The sequence below is a fragment of the Salminus brasiliensis genome, chromosome 10 (genome assembly GCF_030463535.1).
Source record: "Salminus brasiliensis chromosome 10, fSalBra1.hap2, whole genome shotgun sequence".
In the NCBI taxonomy this organism is placed as follows: Eukaryota; Metazoa; Chordata; class Actinopteri; order Characiformes; family Bryconidae; genus Salminus; species Salminus brasiliensis.
Genome location: NC_132887.1, coordinates 21,034,243 through 21,050,018, shown reverse-complemented (window position 1 = coordinate 21,050,018; position 15,776 = coordinate 21,034,243). Strand labels below are relative to the sequence as shown.

General features: G+C 40.5%; 1 protein-coding gene across 8 annotated transcripts in view; it reads right to left on the bottom strand.

The window, feature by feature from the left end:
• nhsl1a (NHS-like 1a) overlaps window positions 1-15,776 on the bottom strand; it is an 80,350-nt gene that overhangs the window by 9,429 nt on the left and 55,145 nt on the right. For 7 of the 8 annotated variants that reach the window (XM_072689659.1, XM_072689660.1, XM_072689664.1 and 4 more), the window contains exons 2-5: window positions 12,494-12,646; window positions 2,271-2,395; window positions 783-975; window positions 508-639 (exon numbers count right to left, since the gene is read on the bottom strand). In XM_072689659.1, the coding sequence (XP_072545760.1) occupies window positions 508-639; window positions 783-975; window positions 2,271-2,395; window positions 12,494-12,646 (603 nt within the window). Of the gene's footprint in view, window positions 1-507; window positions 640-782; window positions 976-2,270; window positions 2,396-12,493; window positions 12,647-14,489; window positions 14,719-15,776 lie in introns of those variants that run through there. The other variant, XM_072689663.1, reaches the window with a different exon arrangement.

Below are 15,776 nucleotides of genomic sequence, written 5' to 3'. Positions count from 1 at the left end.
CCACCCCACCTCACCCCCAACTCCTCAACTCATCCCAGAAGTAGTGAATAGAGCACCATCATTCCAGAGAACACAGTTTCACTGCTGCACAACTCAATTCTGGGGGGGCTTTGTACCCCTGTAAACCACACCTGGCCTTAGGAATGGTGCCAATAGGTTCGTATGTATCTCTTTCAGAAAGTCCTTTTGTCAGCAGTACTTCTCTACAGGTACTAGAGGAAGTATTTTTCTTGGGTTTAGAAAGAAACAATGAAAGATGTCCCAAAACTTTAGTCTTTATGGTGTACGTGTAAAATCATATTACTAATATATTTTAGAATTAAACTCTTCAGTAAATGGAAAATGTACAAGATATGTATTAAAATGTGTAAGAATATGGCTTAATCTTTTTTTTTTTTAGAATGTCATCAGTCTTTTGTGTTCATTATTTTGCTGACTTAATAAATCAAAACGGAGCCATTTGACCTATAATAAAAAGAAATTGCATATAATACCACATAACCATACCCAATTCTCTTTGGATGTTGTCTGGGACCCCTGTTATAGTCTTCCTTCGTTTAACCTTCTTTGATCTCCGTATTACCGTGTCAGTGTTGCTCAAAGTACGGCGAAAGCTTGCCTGCCGGTCAAAGCTCTCACCTGTAATGAGGTTTCAAGACAAAAATAAGTTTGAATTATTAAAAATTCTTAACTTTTTAAATTGTTTATTATACAGTACTAACACATCTTCCTTTACAATAACCGGACAAATGTCTCAGGAAGCTCACACTGAAATAGAGTACCTGTGATGTTGATGGGTATGATGTCGGTGGCCACAGACTGAGCTTGCAGCCTCATTTTCTCCTCGGGCGTTGGTAAGGGTAGACTCTTACTCCAGCTGCTCTGGGTATTTATGTCACAGATGTTATCCAGCAGAGGCGTTTGGGGGCCCACAGAGTACACAAGTTTCTCCTCTTCAGCTGACGACTCTGATGACTGAACACAACACACACACTCAGACTTGCAGAGGATAGGACGGAGCCTATTTCCAGGGAAGGAAATTGCATCATACTGGGTCATTTCCCCAGTTTTGCCGGTTGAAAGGTTAAAAAGCAAGGAAGAACTGAACTCTCCACTCCGCTTGAACTCTGCTTCCTCCAGGCACTAAATTGTGAATGAAATATTTCTGAGCTGAGAATGCTCTGGCATAGGCCTGTAAATTATTCATGCTAATTTGAGCTCAGTGTTACAGAGGCTGCTTACCACCACACTCAGAGTCTCTATACTTCTTTTAATGTGACACTGTATAAACTGGGGAAAAGGAATAATGTGGTTAGTTTAAAAATGGCATCAAGTGCTGGTGAAATTTCCAGTGACATACTTCATAATTCATATTGATTCAATTGAACACGCATCACTTGGGGTTGCAGTATGCAGTCAATTTGTGATTTTCAGGTCATCCAAAGCAATTCTAAAGGTAAGGGAGCTGTGATCTGGTGACAAATGCTATTTCACAAATGCAGTTGATTAAATCTACTGCGTTAGTGAAGAGGGGAAGCACAAGCACTGACTATGCTACTGCATGAAGCAGCTACAAGGGTCTGTGAGGATGAGGAGCCACTCTTTCTCAAAGAGAAGTACAGAGCTACCACAGCCTAGAGCCAGCATAGCCAGCTGTACCTTTTTCCTCCAAGGTTTCAAATGACAGCAGAGAGAGAGGCAGGATTCTGACAAGCAGTCTAGCACTCTAGACTGCGTTGATGAGGGGAAAAAATGTGAAGTATGTAAATAAGGTGAAATAGATGGAATTTTTTATGTATATAAACATTTCCTCACTGTCAGGCACAAACTTTAAAAAATGAGTACTGCAGGACAAATACTGACCACCATTGTGTTATAACACTAATACTATTTTCCACTAGGGGGCAGTATGAACCAATATAAGTTTGAAACTGCTTCAACTTGGTGGAAAAACATGGGTATTCCAAGTGGATATGACTATAACTCATGTATATAAATGTATATGTATACAACCTGGAGCGTAAAGTCTCTTGATTGAGTCTCTCATTGTATTTACTTTTGTCTAACAAAGCCTAATCAGAATTTGTAGTACCCACTGTTTTAGTCTATTATATATATATATATATATATATATATATATATATATATATATATATATATATATGTTTTTGCCTTGACTGGAATCCGATGGTCAGAGTCTTGGCTGAGCTGTAATATGTGCCTTGTAGTGTAGGTGCTGCATATAGAAGTGAGTCTGGTTGGAAGTTTACCTTTTTCTTCTTCTCTGTCTCATCTTGGTCCAGTAGTTGATTGGACAGGATAGCCGAGGAGAACTCTGGCCCTTGAGAGTAGTACTGAGAGCTACGGAGGCCATCTTTCCTCAGCTTGTCACACTCTAAAGGAAAGCCAGCAAGACCAACATAACACATGAGACTGACAAAGGTGGGCATTCCAGTAACTCTTAAACATCTTTTGGTTTCAGATTTTAGTATAAGGGAATGTTATAATGCCCTTGTAATATTTGTGTTAAGTCTTCATCAGCAAGTAGCTGGTAATGAACTGGCTGCTAATTACTACTTTATTACACAGTAACTTCAGCATTTCCAGAGCATGTTTTTTGTGTATTGTACATCATAATATTGTGCCCAACACTTTCCTGAGCATTGGAGATACATGGAATGTGCTTACTGGACTCTGTTATAAAATGTTGTACACTTTATACATCCTCTTATAAACTATCTCTCAAAAACTACCTTATTTTAAGTCCTATTTCATTTTTCCTAATTTTTTAATATCCTAGTTAAATAAAGACAATCTGACCCAGTGCTGTAAAGTGTCAACTTCGCAGCCAATATGCTCATGTGGGGTTCAGATAAGTGGAACATGGGCTAGGTGGGTTCCAGGTGGGCACTGAGTCTGAGTGGGTTTGTACATACTTTGTTACTGGGACCAAGTTGGGCTTCCCAAATGGATCCCATCTTTTATGGATCTCCCATCCTTAATCTCACATGAGTTCCATCTAGGCCCTGTATGCAGTGTACAATCTATATGTGGCCCATGTTTACCTGTTGCATCGCTGACCCTAGTGGGCATCTATATGTGATGCCAACACGGAACCCAAGAACAAAATCTTCTGGTGGCCCCATACAGGCCCCATATGAATATGTTAGCTGGGTTTCCCTCCTGGTTTTCTACCTCTCCAGGCAGGTACTTTACTCTAGTTACTGGCTTATTTTTCAACTACTGGCTTGTCTTGGCTGTGTAAGGGTGTTATAAGGTCCCTATGTACAGAAGTAGTAACCTAGGCATCAATGTAAAATTGTAAAACTGGCAATGTTTGCTTAGGGGCTCTCTAAACATTTCCAAAAGCTTTATTAATTATAGCAATTGAGGCTACATATGCCTGGAATAGCATTTGTGGAATTTTGACATTGTTATTTTAGTTTTATACCCTATTAAATTGCCTTACTGGCTTTCATGCCATAAGGCCACTGTCAACAGATGTAAAACTATGTGCTGGGGAAAAAAAAACATCATTAACAGGTGATGTGGTCTTTGATTTTAGTGACCAGGGCTTTGTCAACAATACACATATAAGCACAAGGGCAGGTTCATTTCTAAAGGGCCCATATCATATAAAAAATATTTACTTTGCTTTCATTTAAGAGATTGAGACTGTTTTTGTGACGTTAGAAATATATACAAATGTACATACAGTACTGTGCAGAGGTTTTACAAACCTACACACATTATTTTAAACCATGTATCTCAGAAATTAATGTAAATATGTAAACAGTAAAAAGTAAGAACAACCCATGTTGAAGTAGCTGAGATATTGTGGGCTAGTTTAAAAAACAAAGCTTAGTTCCAGATTTCTTCAGATGCCCCCAGTTAGTGCGTGGAATTGTTTCCATCACCAATTCCATCACCAGCTCACATGATTTTCCATCATTAAGCACCGATTTACCAAACCAGGTGTTGGATGCTAACTATCAATAAAACAATAATACTAGACTCTGACCATGAGGAGAGCTTTGAAGATGTTGTAATGTACACAGTGATGTAAAACCACTACTTTTTGTATATTTATGCTATAGTATATATATTTTAGATAAACGTCTACTGCCCACATAAGGAACTTTAACTCTAATTTTTGCATCTTTCTAAAACTTTTGTACAGTACTGTATATCCACCTATTCAGCCTACAGCAGTTTAACATCACCCATTCACATCCCAGAATGCTTTTTGAACTAGGAAAAGCCAAGATAGCAAGAGAACAAGATAGCCAATTAGAAGAGAAGTAATTTAAGAGTCTTAATGGCACATTAACAAAAACCGCTTGGCATTTTAAGAGACGTTGAAATATGCTTATGTTTAAAAAAGGTTGCTGGTTTTAGTACATAAAGCCTAAGGGGAAATAAACACAGCATCATAAAAAGACTTTTTCCAACATCTCAAACATGGTGGATCTCTCCCTGGCTCAAAAGAAGGATGCAAAAAGGTCAAACCATATCCATAAAAGCAATCTTTTCCCTGTCCTAAAGAGAGCATGCATTTAACCTGAAAATGTCAGACATGAACGCTGGGTTATAAATGGTCTTCAAAGGGGGGGTCTGCACCTCCGCCCACTGTGGCTGACACATCTATTTATTCCAGCTGGAGATCTCTGCTGACATCTTTTCTAATGAAACCCTGCTGAGGAAAAGCACCCCCACCACCCCACACTCCTCATTTTGCAGATTCCAAGGTAATTACCCCATCTTTTCAGCTCATAATCCTTCATTTTCAGCAGCTCAAAGAAGCCAATTCAGTGACTATCTAATGCAATCTCTGTCATGTAGGCCACTGCAGAGAAGCTCCAGTTCCTTTGGAGGTGCACCCTCTGTTAAAAGCAGCTCTGCTTCAGACACCCTAGTAAAAATGACAGGAAAACTGGAACACACAAAGCCAAGAGCCGAGATTTTTTAATCAAAATGAGAATGTTCAAGATTTAGGTTTGAGCAGCATTTTGTAGAAATGACCACCTGCTAAATGCTCACCAGACTTACTGCCTCAGCAAGTTTGAAGGTGACGGATAATGCAAGTGAGAGCAGCAAAGCCTACATTCGCAGTATATAAAACAGTGTGTTTCTGACACAGTCCTTGAGAAGACGTTTTTGAGAAAGAAAACTTTATTGAGGACTGAGATACTATCAAATAGAAATGGTACTTCTGGTACTATACAAAAGTATGGAACAATAGTTCTGTAAAGGATCACTTATAATAATAATTTGAGGTTTATGTTTATTTTTGTCAAAATAAAATGATTGGTCTATTGTAAAAAATGTATACAAAAAGTTAGGTGTATTTTTTAATATAGTAACTATTTTTAAAATAGTAATATGAGTCATTCTCAGCAATAGATGTCATTTTTTACGAGAAAAAAAGTGACAATCATGCAAACCTATCACATTTTAAATGTTTAAGGTTTTGTGCTATAATGTATAATGCCTTTCTATACTACCAAACCATATTGTACAAAATTATGTTTCCAAATGTTTTTTTCACTATTGTACAAAATAACGTACAAAATATGCTGTTGTTTTTTTCACTATGCCAAATATTTGTTTATGTGAAAATGTGTTAACTAAGATTTTTAAGTAGGAACAAGGATGAAACATGAGCTTGGCTAACTTCATCTGGAAGTGAAAATGTTTTAATATATAGCAAAAATAACAAAAGATAATCTCCTATTCAAACCTTGCAGTCAAAGAGATTTTGATTATGTCACTTGTTTTGTACTTTTAATACTCTACTTAAATGAGATGTCAACGAAAGCTTTTATTTAATTAATTTAATTATTGTGCTAAAGACTTGTTAAGCTATTAGGTATTCTGAGTCAGTTACATTTTAGAGGTTTGACAATCACTAATAATAACTGATACTAACTGATAATATAAACCATACAAAATTCAATAAAAAATTGTAATACATGCTTGGTTAAACACAATTAAACTAATATACATGAGAAATACATCCTTTAAAACATTATGAATAAATGAACAACATGCAGATCATTTAGTGCAGGAGCCCAGCGTGCTCTTCTGGATTACAGTACAACAATAAATATTAGTTGGCCAGATCTAAACATCTGATGGCTGGTGGCATTTTTAAAATCAAATATCTGCTGATATCCTAACAATAATGTGTGTTTTATTAGCATGTGCACCATTTCTGCTTTCTTGATTTTGTGGTGTCTTCCTTAAAGACATTTTACTGTCAGTATCATGATGAGCATTAATGATATAAAAATATGTCATGTGGGCTCCTTTTGGCGAGGGTGGCTACAATACGCAATTGCAAATACTGCCCAAAGCAAGAAAACGCTCCTGATTGAATGGGCAATCATTTTCAATCACGCAACATAATTTGGATCAAACAGTGCTTCCCTAGGCCAGGAGGAGTGGGTCACTGTCTATGCCATGACAATCACACACCATTGATATCTATTGATCCTGTACTAGTATTTCTCATCTGCCCCTGCTGTGACTGCGTTTCCAGAAGTTCATACTAAAGTCATCTACCACAGGACCATGACATACTGCCTCGTAATGGCTATGTACACATAGTTCAAATATATAAAATCATATATATATATAAAAAAATAATTAATGGAATTGAATTGAATGGAGCACATTGTTGTGTCGCACTAAAACCTTGTATCTTGTATATCATTTTTCACTTTTTGACATAATCAGAATCTGGCAGTAGTTTTTTTTTTACTTTGTGTTAATTGTTTATGATGAATGGACCAATGGAAGTGGTTCCAAAATGACTTTTAATAACGTATTACATAATAACACATATAACATATAATAACATTGACTTCCATTGAAAGTAAGGATGTTTTTTCCATGTGTAACAGACAAGTTGTTAGACCTTCTAACAAGTTTTAAACTTACTAACAGACTAATAACAAAATATGCTACAAGCAGAGGAGAGCCACAGGTCACTGTGTTAGTAGACCATTAAAAGAGAAACAAGAAGCATGTGTGAAGGATCTCCCATTAATCCAACAGCAGAAGGGGCTTAACTAGTGCCCTCATTAAGACCCTGGCACCAAGCTCCACCCAACATGCTTCCCATCAAACACAACACACAGTACAACTCTCTCTTGTAAAAAGGACTGAAGCAGAAGAGGCATTAATGCATATAGCTGTTATCACAATTTTGGCCAACAGTGATAAAACAGAAGGATGGAACTGTAGACGAGTGTCAATGTGAGTGTTTTAATGAATCAGGATGTGACTGAAATAAACCTCTTACTTTTGCAATGTAAAGGATTTGTTAAATAACAGTAAAAACACATGGATCAGTAAATACATTCAGACACTTTCTCATGATTACCTTAACTCAACAGATGCATCAACAACCAGCTGAATTGAGGCTGGAGCCTTTTGATTTGTAGTTAGGGACTACAGGGACTTCTGTACAAATTGGTAGGGCCCTTTGGCCCATGTCCGCAGTAATCTACACAAGTTATACTGTTTTTACTAGATAATAGGCAGCAGGCAGTGGACGCTCAGCTCAGCTCTTTGCTTTTAATTTGCTCTGCTACCGTTCTTTTACAACATTGTTTCACTAGAAAGTTTTGTTACCAAGAGGCTCTACCACCCACCATTAACATTCCTTTGTCCGTTGCTTAGTAACAAGACACTCGTAATGCTTTTTGGTCCACATTCAACTGATTTAGGATCTTTTTTTTTATCAAGAGTGCACTTTTGGAAAATGTAGTTCCCTGAAATCTATTTTACAATTGAAAGTCTACGAGAAAAATGGCAGATATACATAATAGTGTCCTAAAATTCAGAAATACTGCTTCCCGGTCCTGAAATAGGCCCTGTCCTTGACTTCCCTTGAGTTTCCACTGCTTCCCACACACTTGGAAGAGCTAATCAGTAAATTAACAAGCCCTTACTAAATGAACACGAATGAGACACTATTAAAAACAAGGAAACACTAAAGGAAACACTAAAATGTGCAGGACATGGGTTCTTCACCACCAGGATGGTAACCTGTGATGTAATAAAAGTGAGTTATTATGGTTAAAAAAACAAAAAAACAAGCAGGCTTCTAACATGTCACATGATTGTGTGATTGTGTGTCACCTACACTCAAAGAGCACTTTATTAGGAAGATCTGTACGCCTATTCATTCATGCTATTGTCTAATCAGCCAATCCTGTGGCAGCAGTGCAGTGCATAAAATCATACCGATATGGACCAGCAGCTTCAGGTGATGTTCACATCAACCATCAGAATAAGGAAAAATGTGATCTCAATGATTTTGAGCATGGCGTAATCGTTGGTGCCAGAAGAACTGGTCTGAGTATTTCTAGAACTGCTGATCTGCTGGGATTTTTAGCACAACAGTCTCTTGAATTGTGTAATAAAAAACAAGCATTATGTGAGCAGCAATTCTGCAGACGAGATCACCCATTTTAAGCTGACGGAAAGGCTGCGGTAGCTGGAATAACATGTCAATCCTAGAAGCAGAAAGGCTACAGTAGAAGAAGACCGCACTGGGTTCCACTTCTGTCAGCCAAGAACAGAAAGCTGAGGCTGCAGTGAGCACAAGCTCACCAATACTGGACAGTTGAAATCCGGAAAAACATAGTTTAGTTTCTTGATTTCTGCTGAGTCAGAATTTGGCACCAGCAGCATGACAGCTAACAGCATGGAACCAGCCTGCCTTGTGTCAACTTTCCAGGTCAGTGGAGGTGATTTATGGAAATGTTCTGTTCGTTCATTGTCCAAAAAGTAACGGAAGTTCTTACATTTTGCAGAAATGTAAAAAAAAAAGAGATTTCATTTGTGTGACAATATTTATATCACAAGTCCTTGCCCTTCCACTTTATTTCACTCTGAGCCGAATCTATGTAGAATCCTCCATGAGAGGATTCTACCCGTCACTAAAAGAGCTTTTCTCCAGGAAAGCCTCTTAAACCCGGCCCTCAAATCCATCATTGATTCTTTGTTTTAACCACTAGTAGTGATTTTCATTATCCTGGAATCATGTCATTACACCGGCCTCTCAGTAAAGGCAAGGTGCAACGTCTGCAGAGAACCGTGAACTGAATAATTAATATGCAGTTGTTTTAATAAATAATATATTGTGGAACTATTGCCTGTCTATGGGTTTTGTTCCAAGCATTTCTTTGGTATTCATGACACCGAAGCAGAGAAGTATAAACTGTCACCCACGTGAACTACCAGCTGCTTTCTAATAAGCATTCACTGCTCTGCCACAAGCACAAAGCTGCCAGAGCTTGCAGGAAAGGACAGAAGCTAAAGTGCTAAGGTGCACCACCTGGTCCACCTGCTGTGGCTGACTGCTAACGCATAGAAGTACACAACACATCTTAGGCTTCTGTTATAACCAGTCATTCTAGCAAATGCAGAGTTAAACTCCCTGAGCACTTTATTAGGAGCCATACATGCAGCCGTGCAGTGCAAAAAGTCATGTAGATACCACCCACCCACTTCAGGTAATGTTCGCATCTACCATCAGAATGGGGGACACGTAATCTCATTTCCATTCTGCTGACGGAAACACCTTGTTAATGAGCGAGGCCAGCAGAAAATGGCCAGGCTGGTTTGAGCTGGCAGAAAGGCTACAGTAACTCTGAGATAACCACTCTGAGAAAAGCATCTCAGGATGAACAACATGCCAAACCTTGAGGCAGATGGACTGCAACAGCAATGTTTGGGTTCCAGTTCTGTCAGCCAAGAACAGAAAGCTGAGGATGCAGTAGGCATAGGCTCACAAAAAAAGAGAAAGTTTCTGCTGAGGTACAGATACAGTAGAGACACAATTTGGTGCCAACAGCATGACTTCATGGACCCAACCTGCCTTGTGTCACCAGTCCAGGCTGGTGGAGGTGGTGGAATTGTTCAGGGGATGCTATCTTAGCACACTTTGGGCCTGTTAATACACCACCACAGCTTATGTAAGTATTGTTGCTGACCTACTTCTAGCATGATAATGCACCAAGTAAAAGCTGCCTTAAACTGTTTACATGAGTTCAGTATTTTTAAATGGTCTTTCAACCACTAATCAACAGATCTGAATCCAGTAGGACACATTTGGGATGTGGTAGAATGGGAAATTGGCAGCATGAAAGTGCTCTGCAGGAATTGTGTAACGCAATCAGATCAACATGGACTAGAATCACAAAGAAATGTTTCCATAATCTTGTGAAATGGGTCTTTTATGAGCAAAGGGAGGCCCTACCCAGTGTAGCATTCCTAATAAAGTGCTAGGTGAGTGTAAATAAGACAGCTTATCTAGGGAACTGAAAAAGCACACCAGGCAAAGTGTATCTGATCTCCAGATACAAGGAACACAAAGCAATGAAATACAAGATCTGCTGAGTGTTACAAAGGAAGGTCAAACAGTAAATACGGTCTCTGCCGGGTAATTACCATTATTTAGACTTTTGTATATAGGAAACGTGTTAAAGTGATGTGTGTTGGGGTGTTTCTGCACTGGCTGTGGTGTGACTGTGTGACTGGTTTTGGACTAAACTTTGGGAAATCCTCTACTTCAGAACAGTACTGGCATACAGAACTATATTAATCTAATTAAACTGGCTGTAAGCTGTAGGTTTTCTCATCGCATATTACACAAAACAACCATATTCACCATTTTGTGTTGGACACAGATGGAATTTGGCTTCCGTCTTTAACCTGTCAGCGAATGCAGCGAACGGGGAGTAGAGAGGACTAAGGGCCTTGCTCAAGGGCCCAACAGTGGCAGCTTGCTGAGCCTGGCTATCGAACCCACAACCCTGTCATCAATATCCCAGAGCTAGTCTAACCGCTGTCATCTAAGCAGGGAGCCACCACTGCCCCACACTGCCTAATATTCAAGGAAGCTACTTCTGTGGACTGATCCAGACACTGCATGGGTTTGTTCAGTTCCACCAGCAGCTCACCTGATTTACTTTAATGAAGGACTGATTAGATAAACTAGGTGTTGGATGGAAACTGTAAATACTGGCTTTCCTTGAGAAAAGGAAGCACTATACACCGATCAGCCATAACATTAACACCACCTGCCTAATACTAAGTAGGTCCCCACAACAGATCTGAGCATTCATGGCATGGACTCCACAAGACCCTAAAGGTGTCTTGTGGTATCTAACACCATGAAGTTGTCAGCAGATCCTTTAAGTCCCGTAAGTTGATGACCCTGTCATCAGTTCACCAGATGTCCTTTCTCTAGCCACCTTTGGTAGGTACTGACCACTGCATAGCAGGAACACCCCACAGAACCTGTCTGATGTTTTGGATCCACTGGCATCATTACACTTGATCATTTTCATCTTCAAGAACTGAACTGTCCCCTTGCTGCCTAATATAGCTCACCCCTTAATAGATGCCACTACCAAACTGTTCACGTAATAGCCACAACCAAGCTAACAGTTAGCTAACTGTCTGTTCTGGCACTGAAGTGGTGGAACGAACTTCCCCAGGGTGTCCTAATGGCTGTCTTTAAGTGCCAACTGAAGGCTCATCTTAAAAAAAAAAAACACTTAAATCAGCAAATTATCTAGCACTTTCTCAATTATTGAGTATCCAGGTATCCATATCGACTTTTGTATTTGGCAGCATCTGGCTTGAGGTATCTTTTAGATTCTAGCCTATACAAACTAGCTGAGGATATTTTCTGCGCAATTTTCCTCCACAGTTTTAGGAAATTACCCAACCTGCTACTTAGTACTCTCCCCCTAACACATTTAATGCTTCTGACACTGGGAAGGTGAGGATTAAAACATGCCTCCTCTTTTCAAACTGCTGACAATGCAACATCACGTGGCAAGCAATGCACTTAAAGGAATACGCGGAATACCAAGCTCTGATGCATAGCTAGCAGATGCCCGTGCCAACCAGCATTACACTGAGGTGATGTGGGGCGAGACAACCATCTACTCACCCTGAGAGCAAGGCCAATTGTGCTCTCTCTGGCTCAGGCTGCTGATGGCAGGCAGCACTGAAGCACTTTTGTAAGTCGCTCTGGATAAGAGTGTCTGTTAAATACCTTAAAAGCAAATGTAAATGCAGCAGTCACACCCCGCTTACTTTCAGCAGCAATGCAGCGATACAGACTAAAGTGGTACTATTTTGATAGTGATAAATGATATTACTAATATTGCTGTTTTCCATTTTTCATCCAAAATAACAGCATGTTGATGATTGTTATGAACGTTGATAGTCAGAACTGTGCATTCAGAGGTGATGGACTGGATATCACAATGTATATGTCAGTTAGGCTCTGGTTCAAAATAAAAAGCTGGTGTTTCCTGCAGGCAGAAATTAATCTGTGCTGCTCGTCTATCATTCATTTTGTTTTTTCTCTGAGTTTGCTCCTCAGCGAAGTACTCGTCTATATTTGCAAAAGCATTCCAGTCTTAATCTCTTCTTTTTATCCAAATGCAGTTTTGATTCTTACCTCTGAGGACGGTTTTGAGGTTGACCTTGGCCTGGAGGTGCAGCTCCTCCACACAGGGGGGCCGGCTCCCTGGTAGAAACACATTCTCCTGCTGATGCCAGGGCGCTGTGTAGTGTACTGACCACTTGCTCTCCTCATCTAGGCTGGATACGGCTGGAAATGAGACACAGAATATGATGCACCCATTAAAATCACCAGTGCTGAATTAAGTCAGGCATTTCTTTGAGGGTCATTAACTAACTATTGACCTAACCTGAACTCAAATGGTCAGTAAAAATGAACACGGAGAGGAATTTTTAGCATGTTTCAGCTTTCAACTGCAAAGCTGTGAAGCTAATATGGTGCAATGAATTACAGGCATTAATCCCAAATGCATTTCTTTTCATCCCCAGGCTTCATTCTGATGAGAGATGCATGTCTGATAGGGAATAAAGAGAGTCTTGGTGCACTCGCTGCAGAGGGGGAGGCACGTGAGGGAGATTTGGGAACTGCAGTCATGTGCCGTCTCTAAGACTGTGTCTACGGCCAGCCCAGAGAACACAGGCAAATCTACACAAGCAGCAATAAAGCATGTCTGCCTCAATGCATCTCAGGACACAACGGCTCTGCATGTTTCTGACTGGTGCCGTGGTAACCTGGAATATACAATCAATTAGGGCAAGAGGACAGGCTTAACCAAGCTGGTCACATCAGCACGCCGTAAGGACATGTCGATGATTGTTGATCCCTCCATATCATAGTGTCCTGGGGTGCAAGAGGTCAGTGGAGCACAGAGTTCATGACGACAATACCAAGTTTTCGAATGAATGAGTTATTTGAAAGAGGCGGGGGTGGCAACATGACCATATGATAACATTACATTATTATTGAAGCTATATGTTTCATTAACAAGGTTTAGAAAAGGCTCCAATATAAAAAAGATTACATCATAATAAAAGATGACTTACTTGGTTGTTACTTGTGTTAAAAGACCGATCTAAAAAAAACAGTATCCATGCACTAAAGTATTGCAATATTAATGTATTATTATTCATATTATTGCAAAATTATGTATATATAAAACTGTATCGATTCTCTAAATCACAAGTATACATTTTTATATCATAATTTACATGCAAAGGCAAGCATGGTCAAATATGTCATAATGTCTTAAAGTAGCTGAAGGGTGTCCACAAACATTTGGACATATAGTGTATATGTTTTCTGCATTTTATCTGACTATGGAAATCGAACAGATAACCGCTAGTTGTTGGTATTGTGGATTCCCTTCCTATCCCATGTTATGGGGCTATTTTCACACCTACAGTCGTTCATTTGCAGGCCTCCAACATAGATAACTGTATTTGGAAGCGCTGCTTCAAGGTGACATAAAATCTGGGTCAAGAGCTTGCAGCTTTGTTAAAAAAAAAATAACTGGCTACAGCAAATCCACAGTCATTATAAACATCCAGTCATCATACGCTCAACAATCCTTATTATCCAGCTCCGTAAATAAAGCCAGATGCTTGCATAGAAAGCGCTCTTATCTCCATCCAAAATAACTAGCGACCAAGTAAATTGCTCCGGATGACGGGCTTTGAATGAGACTAATGAAAATGCGTGAACATCAATAGAGGCTGAACAGCTCTCAGCGAGAACTTAACCCGCATTCTCAATTATCCTAAATGAGAAACAGCATCCCAGCAACAACAGCACACACTGAGGATTTAGCCTAATTACAATTCACAACTGTCGCACAGTTCACTAATCAACTAACTGCCGGCTTGTTCAGTCCCGAGCGGCAAGGTCACTGTGAAGCACGTTCAGCCTTCCTATGGACAACCTTCCTCCTCCAGCAGCTGCACTTCTCTCAGAGAAATGCTGAAGAATCCCACCGTGACAGCGCTGAAACGTCCCACACCCTAAAATACCTGGAAGCGTACCTGACCTTGAGCCGGCGCTCTGATGAGATAAACCTAGCAGCATCTGGAGGAGTCACGAGGCGAGAGGAGCTTACCCTTCTTCCTGAAGTACTTAATGACAGATTTCAGAGTTGTGCCAATGAACACCATTGTGGCGGTTCCGAGCCGGGTTCCTCTGCTGGGGATGCGCGTGTGGCCGTGTTAGTTCAGCATTAGCAGCGGAGCGTGGGGGGTGTGTGTGCATGTGTGTGTGTGGAAGAGGGGAGAGAGTGAGTGCGGCTAAGCAAAGCGACGCGCCAGCACTGCCCACACTACACACACTACACACACTCTATTCTCATTTTACGCTGACTGGCAGAGCTAGGCTCTACTCCCCCTCCCCTTTCTCTTTCTCTCTCTCTCTTACCCACTCATTTTCTCTCCCCCTTACTCCCTCTCTACCTTAGCCCCCTCTTTGCCGCTCTCTCACTCTCCTTGCCTCCTCTCTCTTTCTCACCCCTTTACCTCTCTTTCTCTATACCGTGTCCCTTACCCACTTTCCCTACATTCTCTTTCTCTCCTTTCTCTCTCTCTCTCTCTCTCTCACCCACTCACTTTCTCTCCCCCTTACTCCCTCTCTACCTTAGCCCCCTCTTTCCCGCTCTCCTTGCCTGCTCTCTCTTTCTCACCCCTTTACTTCTCTGTCCCTTACCCACTTTCCCTACTTACCCTTTCAATCTCTTTCTTTCTCCCTTACTCTCTCTCTCTCTCTCTCTCTCTCTCTCTCTCTCTCTATCCCTCTTACAAACATTCTCTTTCTCTCCACTCTCTCTCTCTCTCTCTCTCTCTCTCTCTCTCTCTCTCTTTCTCTCTCTCTCAAACACGCACCAACCCCCATGGATCTACAGTTGCAGTTATAGTCCATCCTCCATCCTTCCTCAGCATTAGTGCCCTCTCTCGCTGAGATTTTTCCCCAATCACTGTGGAGGTGTCCTGAGCTATTGCACTATTGATCATCCACAATCAGCCTACTGTTACGTTACTCTGCTGTTCCCTACAGACCCCCCACCCAGCTCCTCTTAGTCATTTCTCTTTTCCTCTGAAGAGTTACACCCTACAGGATTCAGAAGCGCCACAAAAAATCCTGAATTGGTGCAATTGGTTTAGAGGTTTCTCTGAACTTCATAAAGCTTCAACACAGTTGTACATCTCATTTATGGAAGTGGTTCTTCAAAAAGAACCCCCCGCTGAAGTGTTCCTCAGGGAACCAGAAAAACGATGGCGTCCCTCCAAAGAATTCTATTCAACGCCTTCATTTTAGATCGAGTTTAGCAAATCAAGGGGCATCAGGAACAAAAACGAAAAGAATCCGTGACGTTGCCAGACGTTCATTTTAAGAAATC